This window comes from Amphiura filiformis, chromosome 16 (assembly GCF_039555335.1).
Source record: "Amphiura filiformis chromosome 16, Afil_fr2py, whole genome shotgun sequence".
Lineage (NCBI taxonomy): Eukaryota > Metazoa > Echinodermata > Ophiuroidea > Amphilepidida > Amphiuridae > Amphiura > Amphiura filiformis.
The window spans coordinates 53,011,934-53,024,262 of NC_092643.1; the positions used below are offsets into that span (position 1 = coordinate 53,011,934).

Here is a 12,329-nt window from a genome sequence, read left to right on the forward strand (position 1 = left end):
AAATTTTCGGGATTTTACTTTCTCATCAATATCTACCACCACAAAAAAAAAAAAAAAAATTGAAGAGGTGCTGCGGTGCACATCCCTGGAGTTGACATGGAATGGGTCATCTGTCATTTAAACATGTTTTGTGCGCACTAAAATTTTCCAAAATTGACAAATTCGAATGTTCATCAGTTTTATATGTCAAGTTATAGTTATTACACAATTCATTTGAAACATGTAAAAGTGACATGCAATTTACATAGTAATATCTTCCTATCGATAAGCAGCCATATCATTAATGAAACGAATCAAATTATGAAACTGAGAATATGAGGTTTACTATTTTGTCTTCAATGTGTACATCAAAAATAATATAGTCTTGTAAAACAATAAAGCCCCAATTAATAAATGTTTGATGCAAACCTATATCATCACACACACAGAAATAAAAGTCGATTTACGTCATTGATTTACATTTTGTTCCCTTTTCAAATGCATTTACTTATTACACAATAAATGATAGAGATAATTATCAGGTTTTAATTTTTATCCTAATTGCTTTTGATTGGTTTAATAACAAAAGTTGCATAACGTGAAATTGAGCCGGATTTTACATTGCATTAAGTGCTCTTGATTAAAATTGAAGGTTCCTAAAGAATATATTATTTCTGCTAGAACGAGTGCAGTTACACAAAGTCGATTAAAATCAAGTGATTTGTCATTTAGAAAAGACTTCAATAATATCGATAACTGACCTGACCTTCACCACTCCTCTGATGTGTCGTTAATAAAACACTATATCCATATGTGTAATGTTGGTTTTAAAATCTTATCTTATATTGCTTTGAGGTAAAAAAAACCACAAGCTGTATCAAAATGATTGTTCTCCGACTGATTACAATTTTGGGGATATAAACATAAAAAACTTTTGAACCAAGTATGCTCGACCTTTTTCAGTAAATGATTGCCTATTGTATGTATAATGTAATAATTACTCTATATCAATTCAATAAAACACTATATCCATATGTGTAATGTTGGTTTTAACATATTATCTTATATTGCTTTGAGGTAAAAAAACCACAAGCTGTATCAAAATGATTGTTCTCCGACTGATTACAATTTTGGGGATTTGTTTAAATCATGTTTGCTGAAGTTTATTGGCGATGCTGTTTCAATATTCAAATTGCTTACTATTATGTTGCCATTTAGGTCTGATCATAATGCAGATCTTCGGCCTGATGTCTCGTGCCCCTACCTACAATGTAATAATAACACGTTATTATATATATATTTTCAAATCTTATTATATTTAAATCATAATTTGTGACCATCAAATTTCTAGATTTTATAGCAACATGGACAATCGTCCATTAAGTGAGGTGGACAATTGTCCATTTGGCGACAAAATCGAGGAATTTGATGGTCAAGAAATAGTAATAGTACTCTATGTGTGTTGATATGTGACAATTTGAAACTGAGATAAAGGTAAAAATATGGAGTAAAAACAATAAAATACATAAGAAAATAAACATAAAAAACTTTAGAACCAAGTATGCTAGACCTTTTTGTGTTGTCAGTAAATGATAGCCTATTGTATGTATAATGTAATAATTACTCTAACTCAATTTAATAAAACACTATATCCATTATGTGAAATTGCTTTGAGGTAAAAAAACACAAGCTGTATCAAAATGATTGTTCTCCGACTGATTACAATTTTGGGGATTTGTTTACATCATGTTTGCTGAAGTTTCTTGGCAATGTTGTTTTAATATTCAAATTGCTTACTATTTAATATGTTGCCATTTAGTTTTTATCACAATGCAGATCTTCGGCCCGATGCCCCATTGCCCCGCGAACAATGTAATAATAATAATAATACTCTAATATGTACATATGGCCCATAGTAATATAGTTTTAAATGTCTACTTTTATTGGGAACAATGTCATACTGTGTATAAATTAATATTATTTCGTGACCCCTTGAAGGTAACACCTGATATCTCAGTTTCCTCTTGTGTCTACTGTTACGAACCGTAAAGACTCAAGACCAAAATCACCCGTTACACGAATGCACAACAATAATACACTGTTTGATTAAGTTAACAATATCTGAGTCTTAATGACAGTACACATGAACAATAAATGTACATACAATATAATCAAACTCATAAAATATTACTACTTATCCGGCAGTCTTTTTCTTGTTGATTATAAGTTTGCGCTTTATGTTCTGATGCTCTGACGACTAATGTATATTCACTTGCCCTGCCAAAATCACTGTGCATCGACGTTTATTTTTTTCACTTGCACAAGATAGAGCAGTCACTCATTTTGAGAAATGCCTGAAATTCACAAAAAGAAAATTAACCTGAAACAACACATTGATATAATTACGGATAGTAGAAGAATGGAATACACAATAGCGCCAACAGCGGTATCATCTTTTATGCTATGCTGGTTTTGCCTCTATACCAAAGGATGAAAGATCATGAGTACGTTTTTAAAACGTTATTATAAAACAATTTGGGCAAACATTTTTGCAAAACATTTTGTCGACAGTTAAATAACTTTCTGTTTGCAGGTTTTGCATCACGATTTCAAAAATGTTTTATGAATGTTATTAAAACGTTTCTATACCCTTTACATAATCCGATATTTTTAAATATCCGATATTTTTAAAAACCGTTTCTGTAAAACGTTGTGTGTTTGCCGGGTAGGTTGTCCTCATATTTGAACATCCCTATTACTATTGTAACAAATGCAATCCTTTGGACATGATGTATTCATGTGTGGTTTAATATTATGCTTGATCAAATTAGAATGCATTTTAAAATTAGCCAAATAATCTTTCTTTAATAAAGATTTGAAAACCTCTTCATTGAAGTTGACCAACGGGTATTATTTTCGAATCTTACTATAAATAGGCTAATGTTGTATGTTAGTATGAAGATCGAAAGGCTCCGTCAGTTTTGATTCAAATGTCGCCAAATTCATACGGGAGATCGGGGAATATACGGGAAATGGACTATTTCACTCTTTTTAACTCTAAAAAGTCACATGGCTCAAGACAGCTTAGTAAATTGGCGGGAAATAATGAGTCAGAAATGCGCGAATGCGAAATATTGTGATTACGCGCGCGATTCGCGTCGCGTGACGCGGCGCAACTCTGCGCGTATGTCCAACGCAGTCAAGGCGCATTCGGTATCTTACTATAAATAGGCTAATGTTGTATGTTAGTATGAAGATCGAAAGGCTCCGTCAGTTTTGATTCAAATGTCGCCAAATTCATACGGGAGATCGGGGAATATACGGGAAATGGACTGGACTTTATTTGGTTGAAATCGGTCAAGAATTAGCTGCAAAAACAGTGAAAATATGGGTAAAAACGCGGTTTTATCATGAAAATCGGTTGTCAGCCTACGCGTCACTGCAGCTGGCAGGCAGCGCGTCGGCGCCGCGTGCGTAATGCGCACTACGCCAATGCGCGCGTAACGGCGCAGAGCCACGCGACTAGCGAGCCAGAGACCAGTGGACATGATACGGAAAGAAGTAAAAAGAAAGGACAAAAAGGTACATGGGCGGGTCACCCGATGAACATGTCCGCAGACACACTATGAGAGGACGTAATAAAAACGGGAAAAAGATGTGTGTTGTATAAACAACATGAAGCGGTATAATAAAGTAAAATGAAATTAAAATGAGAACAAAAACGGTACGAGTATTGGCCTACGGGTTAAAGTAACTAAATGAAACGGGAACGAAACAAAGAAGGAAAGAAACTAATCAGGAAATGTAAGAAAAAAAGAAGCTAAAATAATGAGAACAGAATTAAATAAATAACATGGAAACGGGAAATCACAAGCAGCAAATAAAAAAAACGGAAAATCACAAGCTAAGCAGCAATTTTTTTTAATGGGAACAAAACAGCCCCATGTAGAAGAAACTGAAAAGAAAGAAAAAATGGAAATGTAAGAAGAGACAGATTTAGATAAATAAAATGTACCTTTTCAATGATTCTACCTGTTCAGTAATTCTTCCTGTTATAGTGAACGTTCCCATTTACTCATCTAGCGCATCTTTACGTATCCCGCTAGTCTTAAATAAGTAAGATATAATGTCCGAACGGATCAGCAATTGACTAATAGATTCCCGGTTATTATAGTTTTTAGAATACTGACATCTGAGCCAACACCCTTCCTGTTAAGCTTCCACTGAAAAACAAATCAAATACATAGACAGTCCGGTGGCACATAATGTGATTGCATGTCGTGCCATATATTAGTTTTCGTCCGCCGCAAACATTATCAAAGTGCCATGACCTTCAGGAAAGCTGTTTAAAAGTACACCTACATTTATATCAATACTGGTTGAGTCTCGTCAAATAAATTGGTATCCCATTTTGCCACAAGCTTGATACAATAACATTTTGCTTATTGCTTTAATGCCCGCGTTACAATTGAAGGGTAATGCACTACGGTAATAAAGATTCAGGATGTAATTGCACTTACACTAAATTAAATCAGTGCCCTCAATGATTGAACTACTTAAATGGACTGTTCAAACTAACACAATGTTTGGTTAACGGTTAGGCTCTACAACAGCATGTTATCAGTTGCGAAATGTCAGTTGCGGGAGTCATGTTTCAGCAAAATTTATGCATTGGAAGTCATAGTCGTCTAAGCCAGTCACCTAAAAAACCTTAACACTATGTTCTAATCATTGAATACTTATGCCAAATTTAAACAATTTTATGATGTAAAGATAGCTTTAGCCATGTCAGCCGAATAGAACGCATCGGTTGTGACCAAAAGGACTAAATATATTATTGAAATCATACCACAGTCGTTTGAGATGAGTACAATTAGCCAACAGAATTCCTCGACCAAGAGAAACACGGACAATAAGGAAGGACCTTCCCCTGCCGAAGTAACTTCTAACAAGGTTTGTAACATAATGATGTATATTCATTAAGGTTGTTAACGTTCCCTGTCCCTGTATACCCGTTTCTCCGTCTCTCTATTGTTGGTTGAGTCACTGTCTGACTGACTGTCCATCTAACCGAAACACCGGCTTCAAAAAGGCCAATGATCATTGATGTTGGGTTAATTCCACCATTGAAACACGAGATTCGATGCTTCTTGAATGCCCACGTTTCTCTTTGCATGTGATGGCTTCTGTAGAGCTTGATGTGTCGGATCCTTTGTAGATGGCTAACTGCAACTTTTGATATCCGACTCTTTTCCATTCAAATGCTTGTACCTTTTATAAACGAGATCGTAGAGCAACAAACGATGTTTCATAATTCGCATAATAAAATGGAGCAACCAACGTGTTTATTAATTTGTTCAATAAAAAAAAAAAAAAAAAAGTGTAACGACCATTGTGTGTGGACAGTTTAGGTAATTCATTATATGGTAACGCTGCTCGATATTATTGCTTGGGTCTTTCTTTGCTTATTTTGTAGAGAATATGGGATGATAATGATGCAATGTGTATTTGTCTGTTCTATTATAAACAAGGTTAGCAGTTGGAACATAATCTCCTGAGGCTTTTCTGGTAATATTTTTGACGCTAATACCACACCACTGTATCGGTATAAACATCTTGAATGTAAAATTAAGTGGATACTTACTTTGTGGTTGATCCCGTAGTCGCAGTGACACGTTTGTGAGATTTCTTATGTACGGACTAGGCACATTAATCGCTTTCTGCACTAACCGCAGTGTATTTGGTTATTTGTTGTCTCTCCGATACTAGTACCCTGTGTTTAGCCACAACTGCTATTTCTAAAAAAAATCGCCAACGTATTTAACTAAATATATTCGATCAAGACTCACGCCGTTTTGAATATAAGTCCATTTCGAAATGCGTTTAAAATAATAACCTCCAAACAGTTCTTTTCAATTATGCATTGCTCTTAACATAGCCTTTATGTTGCCGCAATTAAACAAACTCTACTTGGAGGAAGATCATTAGGTCATTATAACCTTCTAAACTTACATCGTAAGAATCTAAACATTTTAATCTTTAAAGATATCACACAATAACGGTAACATTTTACAAGAGATTATTTATGTATGAGTCAATGACTGCATTCATAGCTAGCTTTGCCAACTCTTTACCTACATAGAAAACATACCCTTCTGGCAATACTATGCAGTACACGAACCGCATCACCAACGTAAGGTCACACATCTTTAGCTCAACCTGAAAACTTTATCAATGCCAGCAGCGTAACAATGTCATTCTATTCAAGTATTTCCTAGTCTCTAGTTAAGCTTAAGGCATTTTTTTGTTTTCAATCATTGTACAAGAAAATAGAGCAACCACAAACAACACGGGCATGACCCATTGGAGTACCTGACACACAAGTATTATGCGGTTGTTATTCTTGCTCAATTATGTAAGTACATCCTAGAGGTGATCTTTGTGACAAAGGTTTTCTATATCTTCTTTTTATTTACCGACTGAGTATTGAATTACAGCAATAACGACTGTACACCACTTTACAATCTCACTATTTTCCTAACCTCCTTCTTCTCCTCTTCCTTAACCGCCTCCTTCTTCTTCACCATTATTATATCGCCATCTGCAACAGCAATATCATTATAGTCGTCGTCGTCGTGTCGTCATGTCGTAATAATCATCATCATCATCATCAGCAGCAGCAGCAGCAGCAGCAGCAGTAACAAAAACAGCAGCAACGCAGTATCGTTTATCATCATCTTTATCATCACGATTGCTGTGCTTTATATCTTTCATTTTGTTTGCCAGATGTCGCAAAATACCCTTTCAGATTACCGATAATGACCCAAGATAGAATAAAAAATGCTCTAGAACCAGGACCTATTAACTTTTCTTGGACATGAACTTGTCATGACAAATTATCTCAATGTCTTTCAAGCACATGTTGTGAAGACTATCGAAGCTAACAACTTTAGTCTGAGAGATTTTGAGTACTGAATCGTGTCTTAGCTGTGACACAAAACGTAGATACAGCACCATAAGCAGGATTAAAAACTTGCCCATATGACGATCGCAAAGTTATTGAAATACATACGAAATGTCCGTTGACAGAAGGCCATTCTTATTAAACCTATGAAAAAGAACAAAAAGCAATATTTAGGGATGTCTTTAGGTTGCGCAAAGGTATTTACATACCCTGGATTGTCTTTCATTCAATTATTCATTCACAAAGCTACATTCACATTAATTTGATATTTTAAGCAACAATCGCAATAGAACATAAAAAATAATAACGTTATCCTATCCCTTGTAAGGAACTACGATAAACGACGCTGTATATCTAGGTGATAAAAGTGGTTTTCCAAGTAACGTGTTGGATGCGTACCGTTAGACCAATAGGCCTATAAAATAAACGCCGTGTCAGACAAAAGTCTTTGAACATGGCAAAAGTTCGAAGTCAGCAAAAACATCGAAATACAGCGATGCTGAGGTCTTCATCAGTGCTCGGGCCCCAGCTTCGAACTTTTCCCATGTTCAAAGACTTTCGTCTGACACGGCGTTTATTTTATAGGCACTTTACTTGGAAAACCACTTTTATCACCTACTACTATGCGTGCCGACGTAACAACCTTGTCTTCTAGCTGTATATCTAGTTTGTTTGAATCTGCCATTTAAACATATTTTTGTGTGCACAACAAATCTAACAAATGTTTCCCAATAGCACCTGTAAGATTAGTATCTTTGAAAAGACAGGTATTGTATTTAATCTATGATTGCAAACATACACAGGTGAAGAGTGCAACCTGCTTGAAGTGCGATGTATTCAAAATTTGTTTTCACTATTGCTATGATAGTTAATCCGATTATTACATTACTTCGCCAGCGTATAATCGTAAAAATAGCACTATGGTATAAAACAGTATTACATCGACAATATCAACATTTTTTCTTAGAGGAATACATGTGTAAATCTTGTTAATCTAAAAATTTGTATCTGATAAGATAAGATCGAATAAAAGATCCAAGTCAGTGACCTAGTTGAAAATGAGTACAAATGAAACAAGATTTGAAACATAGCAAGGCATATGAAATCAAATGCAGAAAGCAATTGCAGCATTTTTGCTATCACATTACGCATTAAGAAATTTTCTTTAAATTTTATTGCATTTTCGAAACAAAACTTGCCACAAATAAGGAGATTGTTATCTAGTAAGCAAAGACAAACTCAGTGGTGCATAACATAGATTCTATATCAGGCAAATGCAAACCTATACCAAAACTTTGTATTTCGATAGGTGTCTCTGATTGAATTGCAAGTCTTATTTATGTGTAATTCGGTATTAGTTATATTTGCAACAAAGTATATAAACTGTAACTTTTACAGGCCACTTTTAAGGACAGACTTTACATTGATATTTCAAGACAACTTTTAACATATTCATACCTTTCAAAGCTAAATGAATGTTTATAATTCAAACGGCGAGTAGCTTTTCTGAAATCAGCAAACCAGTTAGGAGTAAAAAGTTAAATATGAAATGAGTGACTTTCACGGGAAGTAATGGTGAAGTCGACTTACTAGCTTTGCAGGGCTCTTCTAAATTGGACCAACCACATCATAAGCAAGTCTTTACTATGGAAGTATTTGTGTTCATCGCTGTCGCTTCCTTACGTTTGATTAAAATATGAAATGGTTGATGAGCTGTCTCTAACGGAATTGGTATTTATAACGTGACAAATCCTTGCATAACCTTATTAAACGTATTTTAACTTGACAAACCTTTGCATAGCGTTAATGTAATGGCACTAAATATAACAGAGGGTGCTATCACTACAATAAAGTGCTCAATATTAGCACTTTAAGACTGTGAGGTGTTTAATAAATTTATTTGCCTTTTAGCAGAGAGAATGGGTTGATTGATCCAACTGTGCGTATCGCACCAGGGACTCTCAGCCGTTTGAGGGAGTTAGAACGTAAAGAGCGTGAAGAATGTGAAGACGAGTGCGATTGGCCTGAACTCTTGTACATTGTGAAAGGCAGTGCGCTGTTGGACCGCTATGTAGAACCAGTATCTGAGTGTAAGAATTCCTATGTTAAGGTCCTGACCAGTGTATGTAACCTTGGATAAACTGTTCCAGCTCTCCTATGGTACTCGCCAGTCTCTCTACCTTTATACAACCCTGCTACTGTCACACGGAGCCACTTCCATTCTCCAACCAATTCTGAATCTTCCCCAACTTCCAACTTTTGATCTGCTTTGGCAACTTCAACTTTAATTATCTGTCGTCGAACAGCAATACAAGTCCTCACAATATGGCAACAAATGAAATGTTGAATTTGTTCCGGAACTATGCAAAACACATCACAACCTGTTTTCTAGTCCCTTCTGGTATGTGTTTCAGACTTTTGCTGACTTGGAATCTAAAACGCATAAATGAGCAATTGTAAATAATCCTATTGTTTGGTGCTTAACCAAGCATGGGCCACGTTATCCTTTTCAAGGGTAAAAGTATGATCCTTCACATTTTTGAATAGTATTATAAAATGCTTCTTCTCCTGCATTGTTCTAACCAAGATCAGCTCACCGAGATACCGTATGGGTAAACAGAGACAGAATAAGCAGGTAGTTTATTATCCAAAGGCATTATAAGCTATTTCAATTATCTGACGAGATTAAATTTACTGGACTAATCAGCGGTATGCTTCTTGTTCACACTATATCTTTGTCACACTGTATCTTTGTAAATGCAGAGTGTCCTTAATGTATTGCCAAATTTCGATTGAGCTAACTCGACTCAGAAACTAAACATAAATAAACATAATGATCACTTTACACACATGACCTATTTTAAATCTCGCTGGTATATAGATGCGTGGAGCGTTTCGAATGACATTAATTTGCCTTCTTTTAATTCTTTTGCCGTTTGAAAACTTACTATCTACCACATTCATAATGAAATAAATCATGGCCTAAATACCAAAGTGAGAAACCTTTACCATTCCAACATATTCTCTGGCACAACAAGGGACCTTTTCTAAAAGGAATGCAAAGTTGCACCTGCTTTGAATTTTAAATTTGGGCTTTGACTAAATCACGATAAAAAAAATGGAGTTGTCTACCTGGGAATCGTGCTTACGGGGTGATCAATGACACCGCTGACGATCCCTAAGGCGTTGGAGTAATTTATCCGATTCTGATTGACTGCAATCTAATTGTGCTAAAACTAGGCTGGGGCCTTTTTGTTGAACTTTAAGTTTCCGAAGTTCTATTTCCTGCAAATATAAGTTCTTCAATCCAGTTAGCGTGTAGATCCATAGCAAGTAGATCCATAACTGCGGCTGTGATTTGTATTTCTTTATTTCATGGTCGTTCGATACGGGAAGACACTTGGATCTAACTGAATTTGAAGTGTAGCAAATTTACTAAGCAAGGATATGGAATCCTCTGTGCATTTCATTCCCTTGATAGTTTTGAATTACATATGTGAATTAATATAACTCACTTGATCTTAGCTCTCGTCCTACGAAGGGGAGGGCCCTAAAGTTTTCTTTAACTTTAATCAAAATTATATACAAAAAACAGCAATTACAAAGTATCGCACCTCAAAATGCTCATTTCAAAGCATGCATATTTAAAAAAAAATGCCTCAAATGTCATAAGCGAATAAAAACTACTGAAATAAGAAAGAAATAAGGCAAACTGATCTGCCAACAAGTATAGTTGGCCATTGGCGGCGGAAGCGTGGGAAGCGTGGCCATGGAGGCATGTGTCTCATACAAATAATTAATAAAGATAGTACATTTTCGCGCATCGCGCGCACTGGCCTAAAATTCATCTTCAGTTTGGGATAAAACAGTATGACATTTACATTTCCGTGTTATTTGCTCGCAAACATGGCAAATGTCACTCCTACAGTTTAATGTCTCTGTCGCAACTGTAGAGAATAACCGATGACTTAGAAACAGCAACAATATATTTAAGAAAATAATTAAAATAACCGACTGCCCTAATTCAAGGACAAATCAGGAAAAATAAATTACGAAAGCTGTAGGTAGCAATTGTCAAAATAAAGTGTGATTAAAATCTACATGAAGTTATCTAGATTTGCTCCAGGAATGTATATAAAAATTAATGTTAGATTTTACTCTTTGAATTACTTATCCACTAATTCAGTTTTTATCAGTACAATAGGTTGGTATTAAGTTTTGGAATAATAGAACGAGTTTTGGTAAGAGAATGCAATCAATGAAAACAGAAATATATTCGAATCATATTCAGATTGTATTGCCGTGCCCCATGGCCAAGGTATTACAAGTTTAATTTACATAATGCCTATCGAAAGCAATATCCATTAATTACAATTGCGCGCAGGAAACGAATCAAAATATGCAACTGAGAACAAATGAGAGGTAAGATTTATTTCCAATATTATGCAAATCCAAAATAATCTAGCCTTGTAAGGTAAATAATCAAAATCAATATTTTATAATGCAACCAACACACACGCAGGCGAAAGCATGAAAAGTGCTTTACGTCTATCTTTCATATTAATTTTCGTTTTTCAAATGACTTACTTTGTTTTTCAAATAAATTATGTAATGTAATTTAAGAGTAGATATATCGCCAGGTTTTCAATTATTAAACTAATTGCATGTGATTGGTTTAATAACATATATAAGTTGTATAACTTGAGATTGATCCAGTTTATACATTGCTTTAAGTGCTTTTGATCAAAATAAATTGAAGGCTTATAAAGAATATGGTTATCTTCTTCAGAACGAGTGAAGTACAAAACGTCGATTAAAATCAGAAATTCAAAACGGATTTCTTTAAAATTGATAACGGGTCTGACCTTCACCACTTCTATGATGCACAGTTAATGAAATACTATATCGATTTGTGTAATATTGGTTAAAAATATTACATGGGTAAAACACATCACACGATGTCTCAAAGATGCTGAAATTATTACGATAAAAAACACCGACAAATGGGAACAAGATGAACTGCTTAAAGAATGAATAATGAAGAAGAGTTTAAATAGCTGATACAAAAACGCAAAAAATAACATAATCATGATAGTGTTATTGTTGGGATAGTATAAGAAATCAGTTCAAGAAAAAATATTGTTATGAATATAAGGGTATAAAACATAAATAAAATAATAATCGTGGAATCAATTTTTTTTTTCCTCTTACTCTTATAATAACTAAAGCGTTTAACCTCAATATTAAATTTTACATTATTTTTTTGGTGACCTGCGATGTGTTTCCAGTAGATGGCGATGCTGTAATGATACACTCGGGATATTCCTTTTTGATGATATCATGTGACACCCCTTTGCTCCCTGTGGCAAGGAACTCATTCCATCTG

At 34.9% G+C, this 12,329-nt stretch overlaps 1 protein-coding gene across 1 annotated transcript in view; it reads left to right on the forward strand.

Moving 5' to 3' along the window:
• Window positions 1–9,083, forward strand: part of LOC140172740 (uncharacterized) — an 83,492-nt gene extending 74,409 nt beyond the window's left edge. Inside the window, exon 4 of the mRNA XM_072195871.1 lies at window positions 8,855–9,083. Within this exon, the coding sequence (XP_072051972.1) occupies window positions 8,855–9,083 (229 nt within the window). The remainder of the gene's footprint in view (window positions 1–8,854) is intronic.
• The last annotated feature ends 3,246 nt before the right edge of the window (window positions 9,084–12,329 follow it).